Genomic DNA, 21,549 nt, shown 5'->3' on the forward strand with positions numbered 1-21,549 from the left:
ACAATGCTGACACCTGCTGGAAAGAATGCTGAAACCTCCCGAAAGTATCATAATAACAATGACAAAAAACGCAGATCTGCTTGATTTTTTTCAGTTTTATTTTGTGATAATAAAAAAAATACTTTTGTGACCAGATAAATATCATACGTAGAGCATCAAGTCATCAAACTAAACGCAGTTTAGCACGACAGCTATTCATAACACCTTCGCGTCTCTCACTTTGCTTGAATATTTGCACAAACCATTCACACAATAAATACACAGCGCTGGGCAAAAAAACCCTATGGCCTATCACTAGTCTTCCTGTTTAAGCAAAAAAGTAAATTAAATCGAAATACTTGTTAAAGGTAGACATGGGCTTACGCCCCCCGCCCTAAAAAAAATGATGGAATCTGTATTTTTTTTCCACATGACTACGACATTAACGTTTCATCCAAACAACAACGCCAGTGTCGGCATCAGACTTTTTGCCCAGGACTGTCTCTCAAGGAAATTCTTACTGGTAAAACCAGATATTTTTAAAGTGGTTCGATGACAGGCGAGGAAACAACACCCCAACTTCAGGATAATTTTTTTTTTTTTTTTTTAAACACCTTCTCATAACTTCAAACACAAACATGCTCAAGGAATGCAGTTAGTATTCCATCAAAGTTTCTAAATCCAAAGGGATCCACGACAGCGATATAGGCAGGTCGAGGCCGGCAGCCAAAGGCATCGGATCGTATGGCAAAGGACTCCTCTTGTTGCGCTCAGGCCTTGATGGAGGGGCGGGGGATTGGCAAAAATGTTCTCAAGGCCCAACCGGGCCTGAGCTTCAGCTGCTTGCACGACACGCTCGATCGAGTAAGGCACGAAGACACAACGCAGGAGATGGCCTGCTGGGAAATTCCCCATAAAATAAGACGCACTCAACCTTGAGTTGGTTACCTTTTCACTGTGTCAAGGAATGTCTTAGATTTAAAACAACGGAAGCAATTTCAGTGCATCTGATAGATAACATGCAGTCAGTGCAAGACCAGCCAGTGCGTCGATACAGTCGAGTTTCCGCGAACGTGACCATTGAGGAGAAATGCGGATGCAATGCGCTCTCATGAGATTGCGACACTAATCATTGTTATTGTTGTCATGTAAATATCTGATAAATATGCTCAAGATTGAAAATGCACGCTACTCACAAAATGTTATCTGGTGAAATTTCAAGATGAACCTAAAATGCTTATGAGCTTTTCTAAACCAGGTGTGTCAAACTCATTTTTGTTGCGGGCCACATTGTAGTTCCAGTTTCCCTCAGAGGGCCGTGATTACTGAAACCATAAAAATCTTTAATCGCCTCATGATATTTGCACAGGAAATTTATGAATTAATTTTGGAATCAGAAATGAAGGGTAATGGGTTTGTCAAACAATTGTTAACACAAACACGCTTGCAATATCTCAATGTTATATCATTTAAGATCTGAGAATTTGAAATCTTTGTCCAGATTTTAACAAGATTATGGAAGTTGACACACATGATTTGCCTTTGTGGACCATACAAAATCGGCGGATCTGGCCCTGGGCCTTGAGTTTGACACCTGTGCTCTAAACTTTCGACTGCAAATGTGCAACGTGCTGTTCTCAACTAAGGAGCTGAAAAACAAAATTCAGAACAGGTATTAGCCATCTGTAAATTGTTTGGTTGGCCATTAAATTTAACTAAATAAGATAAAGCATTTGAAGCATATCCTGAGAAGTCACCTCAAAGTCGAACATTTTGTGAGTAGCGATATGACCAAGACAAATTTTGAAATCTACTCTATACTCTCAAACTGGTCACAGCTACAGGCCAGTGATGCAAAATCAAAGCGTTTTCTCCTAAAACTTTGCAAAATCTTTTACATGCACAGGATTTAGACAAGGCTGTCATAGTTACTGGTCATTTGAAAAGAAAAAAAAAAAACATTCTCAAGAAAGAAATCTTAGGAAAGTGAAATGTCCTTTTAAAGAAGGCAAAATAGAGTTTTCATGGCAAAATAGAACTATTCCCCCATATTACCCCAGTATTTGTTTAGTTTTTTGGGAGCATGTTTGCCGTGTGGGTGTGCGCATGCAACTGCGCTGACACGATGCTCGTATTGCTATCGTATTTTTGCTAGAAAATAGTCAATTTTGAATAAAATACAGAATATCACTATTTTATTGTCACACTTCCTACCTACTAAATTACTCATGACGACGTATTGCTCGGCAAATTTTTCAGATAGCTTGCAGATATTTTTACTTGCTCTAAATAGCTCTGATAGACATCTTAAGTCGCACATGCACAGTTGTTGTCATGAACAGAGGTGAACTTATTCTTACACTTGTATGACAAAAAACTTGCAAATGGGTTTCATGGGAGAAGGTTTTATGATAGCGACAAGTCTACTTAAATTATTTCCATTATAAATCCCAAAACAAGTCAGAGCTTGGCCAAAATTATTCTTATGACAAATGATGCCAACTAGATTGTTGCACTGCTCTTTGTGAATTTGTGTTTTTTTTTAAAAGATGGAATGAAAGACAACTTTTTTGTTCACGCTATAGGAAAAACTACGTTCTTTTAAAATATTAATCCAAAAGGAATATATATATATATATGTTTTTTATTTTAGGTTTTCTGTGATCTCCAAAGTTCACATCAGAAGGATTCTTATCTAAAACGTGATAAATCTATATTAATTATTCTAAGACAAAATATTGATTTAGTACCAGACAAGCAACTTTTCAAAACATTAACTCACCCAGTTCAAATGATTAATTTGCTCAATCCAAACATATCCATCCATCCATCCATTTTCTGAGCTGCTTATCCTCATGAGCCTCGTAGGAGTGCTGGAGCTTATCCCAGCTGTCATCAGGCAGGAGGTGGGGTACACCCTGAACTGGTTGCCAGCCAGTCGCAGGGCACATCAAGACAAACAGGCGCACTCAAAATCACACCTACGGGGAAATTTGGCGTATCCAATTAATGTTGGATGCTTTTGGGATGTGGGAGGAAACCGAAGTGCCCGGAAAAAACCCATATAGGCACGGGGAGAACATGCAAACTCCACACAGGCGGGGACGGGATTTGAACCCCTGTCCTCACAACTGTGAAGCCAACGCTTTAACCAGTTGCTCCACCGTGTCCCCAAACATAGTCGGCAACTAAATTATGACGGAGTCTGTACACAACAGAACAGCATTGTAAGTTTTTTTTTTTTAATGTGGCATTTAGTGAGTTTTGGAAAGAGATCTTCTTCTTTTTAATATCATATTAATGGGTGTCATTATGCTCCTACATGATTGGTGAGTAGCTTCATTGATATGTCTAAATGTGATGGTGCATGCGAGCCAGCAGTGAAGTGAGACATCCCCCTCCTGCGTTTGTTTCAGTCCTTTAAAATATCATAAGAGAAGGTCTGGACGCAAATCTTTTCCTCCGCCACGATCTCCTGTTCATGACTACTCGCTCACCGACTATAAAACATTCAGTAACAATGATAGATTTAGAACTTCTGCATTCTTCACGTCATTTTCGGAACGGTAACAACGCAGTAACACTCACAAAACAACGTTTCTCACACGACTTCACCGTACCGTCGCAAACATTGTCGTTATTTATCTAAATGTCAGCACACACGCACACACACGAACTTACTTACAAATACACGACAAAGCACAGGCACTTGGCTGTCTTACCAAACCGGCCTGTTTCAAGTGCTGTATAATCCTCGGTTACATGAGAGAGTAAAAAAAAAGGGCCAGATGCGCTGGCGTGTGAGCGTCCCATCTTGGCCGGCCGTCAACCTTCGTCCTCCCTCAGCTCGGTGGGCAAGAACTTGTACTGTTGCTGCCGGATCTGAGCCAGCTTCTTCCGGGCTTCCTCTAGCTCGCGCTCCTTCCTCAGCATCTCCTCCTGAGCCGCAATGATCTGGCGAGGAGGGGAGATTTTTGCGGTGTGGACAGTGATGATGGCTTCCATACATCTATTTTCTATAATACAGTTTGATGACATAATTTTAAGGCTTCTTAATACTTGTCCGGGTGGCAACAGCGCTGACATCACTGGGCCATTCTGTCTTTATACTTTAGTGTGACCCATGCGATTGATTTTGGAAAATGTGCTGCAGTACTCCTCCAAGCCAGGAGTGTTGCTGCAGCTGGTCTTGGCTCGGACACAACAGAATGGAGTTTCTTCTGCACTTTTGGGCCAATTCCGGTAGCCGTTTAAAGAAAGCAACAACAATGGCGACTTCGGAACAGTGTCTGATAGAATAAATGAACCGAGACGTCCAGATGACATGTTTAGTTATGCTGATATTTCATAATGTTGAAGAAAGCGGCGGCTTAGGTGGTATGTTTGATCTGAGGAAGCACTGCATATTACTTTCATTACATACCGTATTTTCCGCACTATAAGGCACACCAAAAAGCCATTAAATTTCTCAAAAACTGACGGTGCGCCTTATAATCCGGTGCACCTTATATATGGATCAATACTGAGCCTTTAGTGGAGCTCCATCTAAGGGATGCATAACTTAAAACTAGCCTCTATTGTAGTGTCTATTCTATGCGCCTTATAAACCGATACGTCTTATAATACGCTGCGCCTTATATATGGAAAATCCTTTTAAATAGGCCATTCATTGGAAGTGCACCTTATAGTGTAAAAAATACGGTACTTTTATTACTTGCATATAACGTATACGTAATGCAGAACTATTGCGCTCATACAGCTCAAATAAAGCCCATTCTTTTCCTAAAACACAAACACGAAATAATAAAATGTTGTACATGTGTGACGGGTGTAGTGTTTCCAACAGATGATAAAAACCAGGATCCATGTGAATTTTACGACTGCTAAATTTTTAGAACAACAGACTGCACATCAGCCACAAGCAAAACAAAATAACACAAAATAAGCATGTGCGTAATTCTCACCTGAGCGATCCCCCCAACAAATTTGGTCTTTACGACCACGCCGTCGTCTTCTGGTTTTTCAAAAGCTGCTTTCTGAGCTGCCTTCACCAGGTTGTCCGAGGCTCGCTTCACTGCGTTACCAGCAGCCTTTAGAAAGTAGAAGAATGAGTATGCGCACCTTTCGAGGGGCTCCGTGCCTTCTAGGAGCACGTCGTACCTGGAGCCTCTTCATGGCCTCAGAATCCTGGTCCGCCTTCACCTTGCAGGCCACCAGCAACTGAGCCGTGGAGGCAGCCACCTGCTTGGCTGAGCAGATGAGTTTCTCCTCGCTGGCGTGACCCTGCACGGAGGCGTTGGCCGCCTCGCACAGGTTACTGGTGGCCGCCGCGACCATCCGGGCCTGCAGCGAGTGGGGCATCCCAAAAAAAGCTCACACGCTGCAGGATCTGGGTTCAGTTTGTCTGACAGAGGGTAAGGCATCGATACTCACTGCGGATATAAGTCCTTGTGACCACTGGCCATCATCCACCGCATTGGCGAGATTGGATCCAACCTGAGATTGACATTGGAGAAATAAGTGATTCCCAACCACTGTGAAATTATCCAATTTCACATAATATGCCTCAAAATCTACATTTGTGTTCAGCAATTTTCTATCTTCTATGTATTATCGTGATGTATAACGATATCGGCGACTTTGTGGCCTATTGCATGACCTCTGACTGACCTTGCCCTGTGCCACCAGCTCTCTTTGAGCCGCCGATGCCGACTTGACAAGAGCGCTGGTCGCCGCAGCGATGGACTTGGCTGCTTCGAGAATCTGCTCCTCGAAATCCAGGGTCTCGTCTGCCTGCTGGAAGTCAAAGAAGAGAGACATTCAGACATATTTTACACGACTTTCTCAGAATGAACCTTATATGAGAGCTTATTACAGCCACATGGATTTCATTTAGTTTATTAGTGGTGTCAGGAGTATATGATATTAACTGGTTCAAAAATGGATGATTGTAATGAGCAATTATGTGTGTAATGACTTATAATTATTTATTGTAAGTTTATCATCTTTTTTTTAGTTTAACAGTACAGTAGACCTTTGTATATTCGCACATCAGCATTCGTGAATTTACCTCTTTGTCATCTTCTTTTGGAATCTAGCCCATTATTTGCAGAAACACTTTTTTTTTTTTACCTGATTCCCTGCATATTTTCATTGTTTTCATATTTTCCATGGCAATTATAAGAAATATATTTTTTCACTTTTTGCAGTCGGGCAAGTCCCAATCCCCAACAAAATGACAGTTCGCCGTCTTAAAACGTCTTTACCTCTTTTAGTTATCGCAAGTTTGATTTATTCCTGAAACAGTGGAAGTTATTGTGTGTGGGAAATATGCACAAAATACTTGGGTGAAGGTTTATAAAGTAACCATAATTAAATAATACTTTTACACACCAAACCACATTTGTAACCAAAAACAAAATACAAAATATTCTGTAACTAAAACAATTACGAATCTAATCTTATAACTCATTCATTGGACACTCTAAATTGCCCCGAGGTGTGATTGTGAGTGCGGCCATTTGTCTCCATGTGCCCTGCGATTGGCTGGCAAGCAGTTCGGGGTGTACCCCGCCTCCTGCCCGTTGACTGCTGGGATAGGCTCCAGCACTCCCTGCGGCCCTTGTGAGGATAAGCGGCAAAGAAAATGGATGGATGGGTGGAATCTTATAACTTACTAACTGGATAAACAAAATCCACAATTTTGCATACAATTTCTTAAAATCCCCCCCGACCACTCAACATTTGTAACATTAGTGTCTTTGTCTTTGAATGACCGCAAGGGACCTGAACTAAACACGATCTGTTCAGGGACCGTTGAGGAAAAGTCGCGTGATTGTGCACCTTCAGAAACACAAAAGGCACAGGTGGCAGGAGACATGGCGGGACACTGTAGGAATATGTTTGATATATAGTTGGACTGAATAACAACCTAATATATCAAACATATCAGACAGAGCCCAGCAGAGAAGTCTTCCAGGTCTACAAAGGCTCTGAGAGGGCTCGGGAGGCAAGGAGACATACATGCATGCCGGGGTGAGAGAGAGTCAACATGCGCCCAGCCCGCCCCCCTGCTCAGGGTGAGGACGGATGTGGAGCGGAGAGGATGGAGTAAAGAGGATTAAAGAGGGGTGGATGGAAGCGAGGCAGGGATGAAATCGGGGCGCTATTTTATGGAGTCGTTTCCACACTTTATTAGTTCTGCCTCTGCACAAAATCGTTCGGGTTCGAAGTAACTGAAACATCAATTAGGACGACTCAAATGAAATGAAAACGTTATCTTGATTCTGAACGTGGAGGACATTCAGTAGTTGGGGATCCAATTAGAAAACATCCAGCCAAATTTCCCTCTTAAGTGAACTTTGCATGCATCAAATGAGATCACTAGAGGGAGACGTTGACATCTACAAGAGGGAAAAAGCCTTTCTCTCGAGTACTAATCTGCTTTTGTGTAAAAAAACAAAACAAAACAAAAAAATTAGAAGCTAGATAATAAATGCCCTCGTGGAATTAAAGTATGAGACAGAGCATTACGGTTTTATTAAAAGTGGGCTGACCTAAATATGCGTTCCTTTATATGACTCAGACAGGACTTTGATCTGACAATTAGTGGGGGCACGAGGAGAGGTAAGGGAAGTTGGAAAGCACAAACTGGAGATGCAAGAGGGATTAGGCTAGACTAAAAACATTGCACATCACACAGCAACAACAGGATTTAGTAATCATCTCCCATCTCTTTTCTCAATGCAGTTAAGTAGGCAATACCACAGCATTGATGGGGGGGGGGGGGGGATACTCGGCTTAGTTTTGAAATGAAAAACTGTAATAAAAAGGAAATATCTTTAATAAGACGGCCGGACCTCTCTTTAGGAAAAAAGGGTCACGACGGTACATCGCACCCGTTTAAACCCAGTTGAGCTCAAGCTTGAGAACCGCGCTGGGTGATTACGTCACTTGGCAAGAGAGCTCCAGATAAAAAATGCTGAAGAACGTTTACAGAGGACCAGCTGGGTGAACGGGAACAAAGAAACCGTCATCTGCAGCGATCGGCAGATAACGGCATTGAAAGAGAACACAATGTCACCTTTTCCTGGGGCAAGGGCTGCTTGCTGATTCATCAGAAAAATGAAAAAAAAAAGTTTTTTTTTGTGTACGCCTGTGAGTTTGCGTGGGTGGAAAGGGCCGAGAAGGGCACATCTACCTTGGGCTTGGCTCGGGGCTTCAGCTGCTCTAGTTTCTTGGCGGCAGCTTCAATGGACGCCGCCGCTCCGAGGAGCTCGCTCTCTGCGATGACGGTCGGGTCCTCGGGGTCCACGCACTCTGATCCTGAAAGGCACCGGCACGGTTTTCTTCGAGCGTTAACTCACTAAAGAACAGCTTTCGCTGATCACCTTTTTATTTCACAACACACCCCTGAGTGATGTTCAACTTTGTGAGCTCACTGCAATGCCTCAAAGTTAAATAAGAGAACCCAAAAGAGGCAATTGGGCCTTTTTACAGAGGTCTATAAAACACAGCAGTTTGGGAACAGCTTGCTAGGGCAGATGGGACCGTATTTTCCTAGCTTACGTTGAGCTCAGGGGAAATCTGCCCTGCGCCCCCACATTTTTCTACCCCCCCTTCAACTCGACGAAAGTTGAGCCACTGAACAAAATGCACCGTAGCCCACTTACCTCCATCTGAGGCAGCAAGGGAAGAAGAGGGGCACAGGAAAGAGAGAGCACATGAAAGGTTAGAGTGATAAAAGTTGATAGTCTCTGCGGGTCTTTGTCACAACTCTGATATGTAATTCTCAGTTATTGCTGTCAGGCGCAGTAGTGCAGCTTCACGCCAACATATTTGTGTCATAACCACAGTTGCGCTTGATTTGGAGCAATTTTGCGCACTCACGAATTTCAATATTCTAATGTGATTGTAGTGACCCGACTCAGACAGATTGTCGTGCATGCTCCGACAAACACGGATATTATTCATCCACAGAGGATTAGCGCTCCTTCGAGTTAATCGCTTACATCGCTGCAATCGTGTTTATGAAATTGAGTTCGTAATGGGAATCTTTGGCAGGTTTCACAACGGCGTTAATAAATGTTTATCTGTCAACATTACAAGCGTCAACATTTGTTGAGGAACGTGAGTAAACAGCTGGAATATTAAACAGCGCAATGCTAATTGTGTTGTGCGGGAGTTTTGCGGGCACACGTAGGCGACAGTCAGGCTCACCCTTCATGGACTCAGCCGTCTGGATGAGCTCCGTCACACATGCCGCCACACGCTTGGAATGGACGGCCAGGTGATGCTTCTGCTCCGAAGTGGGCTTCTGCAGCACCTGAACACACAAACACACACCACTAGTCCATATGGGTGGAAAAAAAAAAACCAAAAAGACATTATAAAAATGATTACAGTGCCCATTAAATGGAAGTCTCCATATTCATTGTATTGAGTAGATGTTATGCTGAGAGAAATGCATTTTGGTCAAGGTTTATTATTTACAGAAATGTATGAACTTGAGACAGACAATATACTGTACATACATACAGAAAGCAAAACACAAGTTTGTTTACAGGGTGGACATTTTTGCCTAATGTTCTTGTGTCCATTAGCAAGGCACTTAATGTTTTGCAAATATGTTTTCATCCATTCATCCATTTTCTTCACCGCTTATCCTCACGAGGGTCGAGGGGCGTGCTGGAGCCTATCCCAGCTGTCAACGGGCAGGAGGCGGGGTACACCCTGAACTGGTTGCCAGCCAATCGCAGGGCACATTGAGACAAACAGCCGGACTCACAATCACACCGACGGGCAATTTAGAGTGTCCAATTAATGTTGCATGTTTTTGGAATGTGGGAGGAAACTGGAGTGCTCGGAGGAAACCCACGCAGGCACGGGAGAACATTTAAACTCCACATAGGCGGGGGCCGGGATCGAACCCGAGTCCTCAGAACTTTGAGGTCAACACTTTACCAGCTGCTCCACTGTGTCGCCCAGCATGTACATGCAGACCTCAAATACAAGAAAGGTGACATTCTCATCCCAACCTGTAGGACTTGTTCCAAAAGACTGACGTATCCTGTAGTGCACTCGGAGCCATACTGCAGGGCCTTGCTTTTTAAGTCCTCACTCACTTCTTGGTGGTGCGCCGCTTTCTGAATCGAGAGAGAAAACAAAGGATTCGGGGAAACATTAAAAGGAGACCAAAATAAATGCCTCCCAGTGGGATGTCACACTGCTTAAAATATCAAATGAAGGAATGTAGAAGCATTTTTTGGAAAAGGACTAATATTTACAGTACTTTTCGGCACATTATTGTAATGCTTTAAAAATACACATCAGAAGATCATGAAATACATTTACTGTATATAGTATATTCATTAAATCTATCATTTGTCTGATATATGTGGGCATACATCATATTCTGCACGTTACCCGAGTGGTTTTGAGTGTCAAGTGGCCAACTGGACCTGCCCTGATGTGTGAGTGTGTAATTTCTCCCCCGAGATTTCGGACCTTGCAGGCCGTCAGCATATCAGAGATGGCTTTGCGGCTCAGGTTGGCGGTGGCGATCACGTCCTCTTGCTGAGCGGAGTTGCCCGCTGCCACGGCTTTGGCCGTCGCCAAGGTGATGCCCTTTGTCATGCGGATGAACTCCTCAGGTGTGGTGGACTTGTCCGGGACTTCCTTGGACAGGAACACCTGCAGGAGATGAGTCACACATATGAGAGTGACGAAAATACGTCCTCTCGTGTAAAGCGGAAAAAACAACAACAATATACATAGTGGATGGGCGCATAAGTGATAGCTACAAACTCGTTCTGAGGCTGGCGGTGTGATAATAAAAATTTGGGTCAATGTAAAATTCTCATCTTGAACTGTAACGGTGTGCAGCTTTCATCCGAGATAAAAATTTGTAAAACTCCCACAATGGCTGTGAGGAATAGCGCTAGATAAAGAGAGCAGTCCAGTTGTTTGACTCTGAATAATAGACAAATATCCCTGACCCACTTTAAGGCCGATTCACCGCGAGGCTACGTTTCATCACCCAAAAAAAAGAATAGATCCGGCCTGTCAGACAGTCTTACTGTCAGCTCCTGCTTGATGAACTCAATGGTGGCCTCCAGTGCCCTCGTCCCTCGAGTGGCTTCATCCTCCACTGCCTTCACCGTTTTAAGAAGAGACGTCACGTTGGTGACCATGACCTGTCAAAAGAAGGGAGTCAAGTGGACGAGCCTTGCAGTCAAACCAGGAGGTGGTGCTCTTTCTCCTCAAATACAGAACACGATGCTCACAAACTAAATGGCGCATTTTCCTTCACAAGTTGAATGTGCTTATTTGATTCTAATTGCAGAGCTTATGAAGAAACTGAAAACAGAAGATAATTCAGTGACCAATCATTTATTTAATGAGATGATTTGTAAGAAACTTCAATTTCCTCTAACTGATAAGCTTTTGTGCCCATTCCGCAACAGGACCCTGACAACGTTGGTAACGTGAGAAAATGCACAGCAGGACTTTCAGAGGGTCGCATGTTTGGGGTAAAGGGAGGAACCATATGTTGGAAGAACAGACCCAATCTGTCGATGGGACCGAGACCCTGGGTGGGCCTCGTTTTGGTCAGATGAAAAGCACCAGAAACCATATGTGTGTATGACAGCTGATAAAAAGACAAATACTGTAACTTTTCATGTACTCATTTGATGTAAACCGAGAGTTCTGGTGTGTATTTTAAACCCCACCGAAACGCACTTATAACGGTGTTGAAATGGATAAACATCACCTACAGATATGGCCACCATTTGTCCGAATGGCCTCCTCCTTTTACCTTAGCGGCACCTTTCAGCTGATACATGGACGGGTCGTCGGCCGGCTTGCCCGCGGCACACTTAGTGGCACTGATGAGTTCGGCCAGAGCCTTGGCCACGTCGCGCACTGCGTTTATCAGAACCACCTGAGGAGATGAAGCTGGAATCAATAAAACACGACGGCGCGAGCACGGACTCATCAGCACAAGCCTGGGGAGAGGATTTCCTCGTGTAGCATTTATCACTCCCATCAAGTCATGATATAGTACTGAGCGGGGGAAGATGAGGTTGTATGTCAAAGCCCTTTTTGGACTCTCAGCAGACTCGATTAGTCTGATTGCATTTCGTTATTTAAATCAGGATTGCCACTTTTCTGTTTTCCTGTCAATCAGCTCTACCTCTGCTGACAGTTGCCCATCCTTTCCCAAATTATCAGATTTGTGAGAAGGAAACAACATATAGCAAAATGGCTCCGCTACTGCATAGTTTTGCAACGAGCAGAATTGACATGCTTCACAGGTCACCTGCGTCTCAGGGTCCTCAGAGCCCATGCTTGTCGCTCCCAGTTTGACCACCTCGGTGAGCTGCGTGATGGTCTTCGCCGAGGACTGGGCAGCCTGGGCCAGCTTCTCCTGGCTGGATGCGGCTCCGGCAACCAGTAGCTTGGTGTCCTCCACCAGCGCTTTGGCTGTCTTCAAAATGCTTTCCCTGGGAGATGAGCAACACCGTCAGCACCCTCGTCGGATTCACGAACGAGCTCTTTGAAATTAAGGTGCGGTTTTTGGCCAGCAACTTCAGTTGTGTGTTTACTTCCAGTCCTGTGCTTCTCTTGGGTGAGTCACTCGGAAAAAATAGAAAACTGGGATTTGCTGAGACCCCCCTGCCCAACTGATACAATCTCTTTGTTTGAGTCCACATTACAAAATAAAACACTTTTGTAAAGCGCTATTGTGTTCACGGTCATCGGGAAGCTGGAGCTTATCTATGTTGATTTAGGGTGACAGTAAGTGGTACACCCTTTGCTAATCACCTGTAGATCACAAATCCTAACTTAATGTGGCAACACAGCCCAGAGAGAAAAAAGTTAATAATGCAAAAGGAGATTTAGTAAGACTTTTTGTTCCTTTTAGCAGTGCTAACCACTCTTCTACTGTAGCTATAATGAATGTCCTTATTTGCATGATTAATACACGCTAAGGTTACGGACACCTGTGGTCAGCAAAAGATTCTTCATTCTCTGGGTTCAGCGTTCCTGCCGAGGCGAACATGATGGTCGTGTCCAGGTCGGCGATGATGCCAGATACAGCACTCGCAGCTGTGATACACGCCTGGGTGCCTTTGTTGCCCGCCTGCAGCGCCGACAGCACCAATGACACCTGCAACACGGAAAGCACTTCATAACTGTATAATAATCACAAGACGCTTGCCTAGACACACATAACAAGTTCACAGTTTAGTCCAGACAGATGTGAAGGCTGCGGCAGAAGAAAATATGCCCCCACCCCTCTGCCCATCTGTCTGCCTGTCTGTCCGTCCGTCCGTCCTTCTATCTATCTATCTATATCTATCTATCTATCTATCTATCTATCTATCTATCTATCTATCTATCTATCTATCTATCTATCTATCTATCTATCTATCTATCTATCTATCTATCTATCTATCTATCTATCTATCTATCTATCTATCTATCTATCTATCTATCTATCTATCTATCTATCTATCTATCTATCTATCTATCTATCTATCTATCTATCTATCAATGACACTTTAAATAAGTTCTACCAAATTGTGATCTATTCTCTTAAAGCTGTTGTCAACAACTAAATGGACTGTATTTTTTTTAAAGGCAATTTTTTCACCCAGGTCTTTTATTGAAGATCATTACAGCACAAGGACATCTCAGCAAAATAGAATATGGTTAAAAAGTCAATTTATTGCAGTAATAATAGATTAAATGACTTTTAAAATTCAATTAATTGAATTAAATTATGAAATACTTGGGAGAAAACTTGCAGGCAAATGTCTAATTTCTACAGAAAAACTTGGTTTTGAAAGATGGTGAATTTTTGTTTATCTGCTGTAATCTATATTCATCAAAATTATACATATTAATTACATTATTCAGACTTAAATTACGCAAAGTCTGCCATTTAAAAGTGGGTTTAGCCTCTACTCAATATAAACGTGATCTTATGATTGACTGAGTGCATCCAACAGTTTGAAGAATTTCGGAAATGCTTAAGATAAGTGTTACAGCTGGAGAGATGGCAGGAGATGAGAGTGAGAAGTGGGGGCAAGGTTAAACGTGCATTAAATCTTCGTGCACTACAATCAAAACAAATTGATGAGCCAGACTAACATAACTCCGGCAGCAAAGCGAGCGCCCCGAGAGGAACCCTTGAACGAGGCACAAGATTGATAAAAGCGAGGGTGAAAACTCAAATTTGTCAATTTGGGTAAGAGCGTTGAATTAAATACAGTCTTCTAGTGGAAAAGAATTACTAATGTGTAGCTAGTAATTCTCTTTGGTGCCAGGGTCATAGCAGGGACACGTTAGAATTACTATTCAGTGCGCACTTGTGGGGGTAAAGCTTCACTTTCATGACCTGCAATAGTGGTCGTCACCCAAAATCTTTATATTCTGCTAACCTTCTACAAATTTAAGACGAACTTTATGACTTCCCCGTCAGATGATAAAAAGAGTGGCTGGTTTTACATGAAGCGTTGCATAATACAGCAATAACAAAATACACCGTATGCATTAACTACCAGATTAGAGTTTCATTAAATTCAGAGAAGTGGAACATCAGGACAGAGGGAACATTTTGCTTTCCTCGGCAGATCCAGAAAAAATAGAGGCGGCGATAAAGGAGGTACTGAATATCAGAATTAAAATAATAATTTTAGTTTTAAGTCAATCATTTATGATTTAAATTCACAGTGGTGTACAAGTGACATCCATCACACTTGCCTTGTAGACAGAGCCATGAAAAAGAAAGTTTTTTTGGATAGTCTCCCCACTTTAATGTTCAAGATCATCAAATCATTATCAATATCAGACAAAGATAACAAGTAAACATAAGGGTTTTTTTTGTTGCAGTTTTTAAATATTGATTTGAGTAAAAACGATACGTAGCTTTGTAGGAAAAAGTAATGGCCTCCAAAACCTTAGAAGTGTTGAGGCGTCATCATCACCACCAACAACTGAAATCAAGTGTTGTGTACAACTGGCAAAGAGATATTTATGGCAACTCTTCTTTTTTTCAGAATAGTTTTAATTGAGCAAATACGGAAGGTTTTCATGCATGAAGAGCCATGCCACAACATTTCAATTGGATTCAAGCATAAACTTTCCTTTTTTTTTTTTTTTTTTGCTTTCAAGCCATTCCGAAGTCGTGCTGTTGGGGAACCCAAGTGTTCCGTTTCGAAAACTTCAGATTTTGTCTCCTACGTCCATACAGATTTTTTTTTTTGTAAAAGTAAGACAACTCTTTATTTGATCATAGTGGCTTTTGGCATGCATGTCAATTTTTCCTATTCCCTTCCTTGTGGTGCTATCATCGAAACTGACTTGAACTAAGGAGGCAAGTGAGGCCTGTAGTTTTTCAGATGTCGTCCTGGCTTCCTTTGCGACCTCCTGGATGAGTCGTTGCTGTGCTCGTTGGGTTGTTTTTTTGTTCAACAGCCTTATGTACGTAAATATGTGCTAGGATTTGAATTAAAAAAACCATTGAAAATTGTAGTTTTGTATACATATCTTGACTACATTTTAAAATTCACATTGTTATTTCAAAGTGATCACATTTTCAATAGCTGTATTTCAGTTGAACTTTTCAATGTTAAGAAATTCGGCATATATATATATATATATATATATATATATATATATATATATATAAAAATCAACCTTTGAGAATTCAAACGCAATATTTTTAGCCTGCTGAAATTCAACTGGCGAAAGTTTACTGTCCGTAATTCAACGTCTAAATTCAGTGTAAAAAAAGGCAGGGGTTACTTCAGGTCACAGACATTAGCACATAATGTCAGAACCCAACACCCAGCCAATCCAGTTACGCTTTCTTAGTCACGTGACATCACATATTAAGAAAGCGTAACTGACAGATGTCATTCACATTACTTGTCATCTGTTCTTAAAATTTCTTTGAATCGTTGATTTCTGCAGCTTTTTGAGATCTATCGGCTTGGAAGTAATAAGGCTTTGGTATGTTCACTGACCATGCAGCAAAAAATGTGATTAGCCACGATTAATTCATGATGTAACAAGGTTGGGGTGGGGCATTACTTTCAGATCAGCTTTGAAAAACTGCATTTTATGTTTCCTTGTGTTTTCTTTGTCTGATAGTTACAGTACATTTATTTGAATGTCTTAAAACATTTAAGTGGGAAAACGATGCATAAAATGTTGCAATTTGAGAAATGGGCCAATACTTTTTCAAGGCACTGGAACTGCATAAGGGGCACAAAATATTTAAGGCACCTCCATTTATAGTCCTACCAAATGAAACGGTAAAAGAGTGCCACTGAGAGAAAAAAAAAGATAATAGACCAGCATGGTACCTTTTCAGTGACGGCACGCGCACACTCGATGAGCTCCCTTTTGGAGAAGCTGTCCGTGGGGCTGAGCTGCAAGGCCCCAGCTTTTTGGACCAAGTAGATGCAGCCGTGACCCAACTCTTGCACGCGTGTTTTGATCTGGAAACCAACCTGAAAGCACAGCCAGCCATTGGTTCACATACAATCGTGTGCTGAACTTTATGTGGTTGTTTGTTTGTTTGTTTGTGAGTGGTGTAAGCGTCTCTGTGTTGAGATGTTTTTGTATTATATTCTGGATTGACCTTTAATTATAGTTCCGCAATACTGCATGCATGTGACATGACTATCCTTGAAGCACGTTAACTAACAAATCCACTTTTCATTTACTCAGCATATGCAACATGTTTCAAAACACTCTTTAAAGAAAGCTGGCAATAATATTTAATGTCTAGACTGAGATACATGGGTGGGTGGATGCTCTTTTATAAGTATCACTATAGGCTTTTAGATTTGTCGAGGTAATGTGTCGCTATGGTAACCAGCAGGGTTTGCAGCAGTTTACTGATAAGAGCTGTGAGCTTATTAGCGTGATATTTCCACACATCGCTTTCTTGCAGACAACAGAGGAAACTTTTAAGAAACGACTGTGTGGGTGCTCCAAGTGTCAGCTGCGAGAGGCGCAGCTTTTACTTTGATCTCAAAGATGGCGAGTCATATCGCAGAGCAAACATCTGCCTTAATCAGTATGTTAGCAAAAACATCTGAAAGGTGGTTGGGTCCAGAAAGTTGCAATTCCAAAGTGTTATATGAGAGGGCACCCTTCTTAGCTCCCTGCATCCTTTTTTTTCGGTCAAGAAACCGCATGCCGTCTGACCTCTTCATGCTCTGCTGTGGCTGCAGCGAGGCGCCCTTGGTGTGCAAGCTGCCCGTAGTCCACCGTCGCCTGAGAGGCAAGGCCGCCGAGCTCTTCGGGGCAGGTCACCGACTTGGTCATCTAGTCAGAGCGAGAGAGAGAGAGAGAGAGAGAGAGAGAGAGAGAGAGAGAGAGAGAGAGAGAGAGAGAGAAGGGAGCCTCTTCATCTCGTGAGCTTCTTTGACGCTTAACACTGATCACAATGGAAACGACACTCACCATCTCCTGTGCTGTGATGGCTATGGCCTTGGAGAACTTCACCATCGTGGTCTGGTAGTCCACAAAGGAGCCCTCAGGCTCAGGGGGTGTTCCTTCATCCAGCTAGGAAAATCAAGAACCCGTCACATGCTTTCATTGTCTATTCTGTTAGGTTTTACACAAGCTCTGCCCTATGGTAAAACTCTACACCCCCCAGGTGTCAAACTCAAGGCCTGGGGGCCAGATGTGGCCCGCCGCATGATTTTATGTGGCCCATGGAGGCAAATCATGTGGATCAATTTTTATAATTTTTGTAAAAACGTGTACCAAAATTTCAGATTGTCAATCATAAATGATCATTTTGAGGTATTACTAGCATTTTTGTGTTACCAAACAATAGCGTGTCAACTGTCAACTGTGTCAAACAAAATATAAAAGTTCATCTAAGATGAAATGCTGTGGTGATCCCTAACAGGACAAGCCGAAAGGAAAAGAAGAAGAAGTTGGAGAACCCATTACCCTTGATTTTGGATCCCAAAACTAGTTTATAAATTTCACATGTAAATATGATGAGCCGGTTAAAGATTTTTATGGTTTCACAGTCATAACGGCCCTCTGAGGGAAACCATAAGTACAATGTGGTCCGCGATAAAAATGAGTTTGACAACCCTGCTCTAGACTATCAAAATTACAGAATGATTAAGGAACTTGGGAGGTGCCACCCATAATACTATTCAAATATTGTCAAAAGCCTTTTACAGATGGGCTTTGTCAAAATAAAATGAATGACACCAGGGAGGTCCTTTGGTCCGCTTGTATGGTACGGAACAATAACTATTATTTTTTTATCGAGTGCGGTTTGCATTTACATTGTACATTTTGCCCCCCCCCCACCAAAAAAAAAAGTCTATAATTTGTTAAAAGTGATGACGGTGGGAGAAAGTGCGAACCCAGAGATGTTTTTTTTCTGTGAATTTGCGCCCTTATTAGAAAGGTGCAAAATAATTTGAAGCATCAAGAGTGTAATATTAGATGCTACACCGGGGTAGGAAGAGCAGCTCATTCAACAAAAGTGTTGCAACAATCTATTTCTAATTTTGGAACACCGTCTGCAAATACGTGCTAAAACCGCAACGTGCAAGGAGTTGCGTTTCTAAGCAAATGACGGCAGATGGTATGACGTACAACAATCGCTATCACTAGAAGCTGCGGGTTATTGACTTGGTGGGTCGGATTGAGGCTGATTTATATTTACACAAGAAATGAACCGCAGTGAGTTTGTTTGAAACGGACCAAGACCACCTCAAGATGTAAGTTTTGGAGTAGTTTGGCGAGCACACCTACTCAATAGACTCATTGTGGTTCCTTGAAAGTGGACCAAATATGGCTGGTATGGTAAAAATGGAGCCAAAAATACAGTTCTACATTTGCTCACTAACTGAAAGGATTTAAGAACCAAGCCATACACTCAGCTCACTTCTTTAGGTAGACCTGGACAATGTCATGAGACCAAAAACAAGATCTGTCAAAAACCGGGCTCTATGATGTTTATTTATTTATTTATTTCAACTGACTGCATCATGCAGAAATGTTTCTCATATTTTGGCCATTGTGATATACCCAATTAAGTGAACCAACCAGAAAGTGCTTTTAGTCTGATGCAGTGCATTTGTTTCCCCAAAATTTCGAAATATAACTGCAAAAGCAAACGTATTGCTAAATTACCACCTCTCTTGCAGATTTTTGCTCAAAATAAACAACATGTATTTACACTCATTAAATTCTGCAGATATTGCTAAGGAAGTGTGCGGTGAGTGTGTGTATTGTCAATTGTTAATCTCCAAGTCAAGTCAGGTCACGTATCCCAGCAGGCGTGAAGAACTGCTAATGCTTCATAATCATTTGCCTGAGGATATTAAATGGCTCATGCATAGGAAAAATGAGAGTCACAGATGACACATTTCAAACATGCCTGCTGTGAAACTATCGGGACAATTGACGTTGGGAACAAGCGCGGAGGCCAACTCCTCACCCTGCCCATGGCCTCGGCGATGGACTCCACCATGCCCCCGACCATGCCCCCCTCGCTGGCCGCCTCATTCAAAGTCACCATGATGTCGTCCACAGCCTCTTTCATCAGCTGGGCCGCTTCTGAAATTGCGTCGTGGGTGTGGGAAGCCTGGGGATGTCCATGATTAAAACCAAAGTTACTATTGCTCGAATTGAACTAAGAGCGCATTGTTTCTCTAATGGACTCAAAAGTTGCTCATCAGGCAAACAGACCATTTTTTAAACAAGAGAGAAAATGTAGAACCTGCCAAACAAGTGAGGTGGTAAAAATGAAATACAAGCGCGACTCCTCTGGATTTGACTTCTACTTTGATCCTGCTTAAACAGACTCTGTCACACTAAAGGCAGACTGGACCAATTACTTTAAGTGTATACTGTCTGACTCATTATAGCACAGAAGAAGAGAGGCTATACTTTGACGGGTTCCAATAAAACTTAGTAACAACTGATTTATAGCTGCATGTTGGACACAAAGGAAATTCATGGATTAAGAGTACAGCATCTTCTTTGTCCTCGTCCCCATGTGGCCTACTCAGACATAATTATCATGCTTTTTTCATGCATATAAAGTTTGAAGGTGACCAACTTTTCACAATTTTGGTCACTTGTAGCTTTAAAAGCTATGATGACATCATGACATTGATCAGTAGCAGTGGGCGGATCAATCCAAATAATGGCATCGGCGTTTCTCTCTCCCGTACATTTATCCATCTGAGTTGTTTTACTAAAATGAATACCTTTACTAGAATTAAAGCAAATGGACAAATATACAAATGAGATTTGATTTAAAATACAGTAAATACATTTTTGTGTTGACTGTGAAAAATGTACTTTGTACTTGACACTTTACACTACATCAGGTGAACTAAAATTTCTTCTGATCATAAAGTATTTTGTATATACTCATAAATGCTGCAAATAAAAATAGCCCTAATCCTTCCTTGGTTTTTGACTAATATCCATCCATCCATCCATCCATCCATCCATCCATCCATCCATTTTCTCTGCCGCTTATCCTCACGAGAGTCGTGGGGAGTGCAGGAGCCTATCCCAGCTGTCAACAGACAGGAGGCGGGGTACACTCTGAACAGGTTGCTAGCCAATCGGAGGGCAGATTGAGACAAACATCCACACTCACAGTCACACCTAGGGGCAATTTAGAGTGTCCAATTAATGTTGCATGTTTTTCGGATGTGGGAGGAAACCGGAGTGGCGGGAGAAAACCCACGCAGGCATGGGGAGAACATGCGAACGCCACACAGGCGGGGCCGGGATCGAACCTGGGTCCTCAAAATTGTGAGGCCAACTCTTTACCAGCTGCTCCACTGTGCCAAATAAAATTTATTTTGTAATCATGCCTGATTTTGAGATAGACTTGTTTTTTGCCCCCTTTCCTCTCTATTTGATGTCTCCTGGATGCTTCCCTGGTGAGGTTTTCTGGGCATGTCCTTCTGAGAGGAGGCCCCGGGGACAACCCAGATAATGGGGGACAGACTATGTCTCCCAGGCTGGCCTGGGTACGCATCAGGGTCTTCACCGAAGAGCTGGATGAAGTGCCTGGGGAGAGGGAAGTCTGGGCTTCCCTGCTAGAGCTACCCGACCTCGGATAACCAGAAGAACATGGATAGATCGATGGAAAGCATTTGTGAACCATAAAGTCAGTGTGGGACACAGCTTTCACACCTGTGCAAATGGTCAGAATGGTACCACCTCCGCCTCAACATGAGCCAGATCTCCCTTCCCATACCCCCCCTCCCCCCGCACCCCCCATACATTCAATCTAGTTGAGTGCAACGGACTGCTTATTACCTTTGGGTTGCCGCCACCTTCCTTGGCAGCGTAAAGCATCTGCAGGGCAGACTCCGAGAGGGTCTTGGTCTGGTCTAGAATGGTCATTTGCTGTTGGTGGTCGTGCAGTTTGGAGGTTAGGCCGACTGATGCTACAATAAGTGGATCAAAGTAGCCGGCCAGCTGAGTCACCTAGGTGAAATCAGGTTAGAGGAGAGTCACCCGGGAAAGGATCGGTGAACAAGA

At 42.6% G+C, this 21,549-nt stretch overlaps 1 protein-coding gene across 8 annotated transcripts in view; it reads right to left on the reverse strand.

Moving 5' to 3' along the window:
* Positions 1-81: 81 nt before the first annotated feature.
* Positions 82-21,549, reverse strand: part of tln2b (talin 2b) — a 95,303-nt gene continuing 73,835 nt past the window's right edge. For all 8 annotated transcript variants that reach the window (XM_061822857.1, XM_061822858.1, XM_061822856.1 and 5 more), the window contains 18 exons: positions 21,325-21,495; positions 19,478-19,624; positions 17,467-17,568; positions 17,209-17,328; positions 16,359-16,505; positions 12,987-13,153; positions 12,302-12,485; positions 11,798-11,923; positions 11,058-11,174; positions 10,486-10,671; positions 10,017-10,124; positions 9,199-9,304; positions 8,180-8,304; positions 5,650-5,775; positions 5,413-5,475; positions 5,140-5,322; positions 4,944-5,069; positions 82-3,933 (listed from right to left, as the gene is read on the reverse strand). In XM_061822857.1, the coding sequence (XP_061678841.1) occupies positions 3,805-3,933; positions 4,944-5,069; positions 5,140-5,322; positions 5,413-5,475; positions 5,650-5,775; positions 8,180-8,304; positions 9,199-9,304; positions 10,017-10,124; positions 10,486-10,671; positions 11,058-11,174; positions 11,798-11,923; positions 12,302-12,485; positions 12,987-13,153; positions 16,359-16,505; positions 17,209-17,328; positions 17,467-17,568; positions 19,478-19,624; positions 21,325-21,495 (2,433 nt within the window). In that variant the 3' untranslated portion in view covers positions 82-3,804. The remainder of the gene's footprint in view (positions 3,934-4,943; positions 5,070-5,139; positions 5,323-5,412; positions 5,476-5,649; positions 5,776-8,179; positions 8,305-9,198; positions 9,305-10,016; positions 10,125-10,485; positions 10,672-11,057; positions 11,175-11,797; positions 11,924-12,301; positions 12,486-12,986; positions 13,154-16,358; positions 16,506-17,208; positions 17,329-17,466; positions 17,569-19,477; positions 19,625-21,324; positions 21,496-21,549) is intronic.

Source organism: Syngnathoides biaculeatus, chromosome 6 (genome assembly GCF_019802595.1).
Source record: "Syngnathoides biaculeatus isolate LvHL_M chromosome 6, ASM1980259v1, whole genome shotgun sequence".
Lineage (NCBI taxonomy): Eukaryota > Metazoa > Chordata > Actinopteri > Syngnathiformes > Syngnathidae > Syngnathoides > Syngnathoides biaculeatus.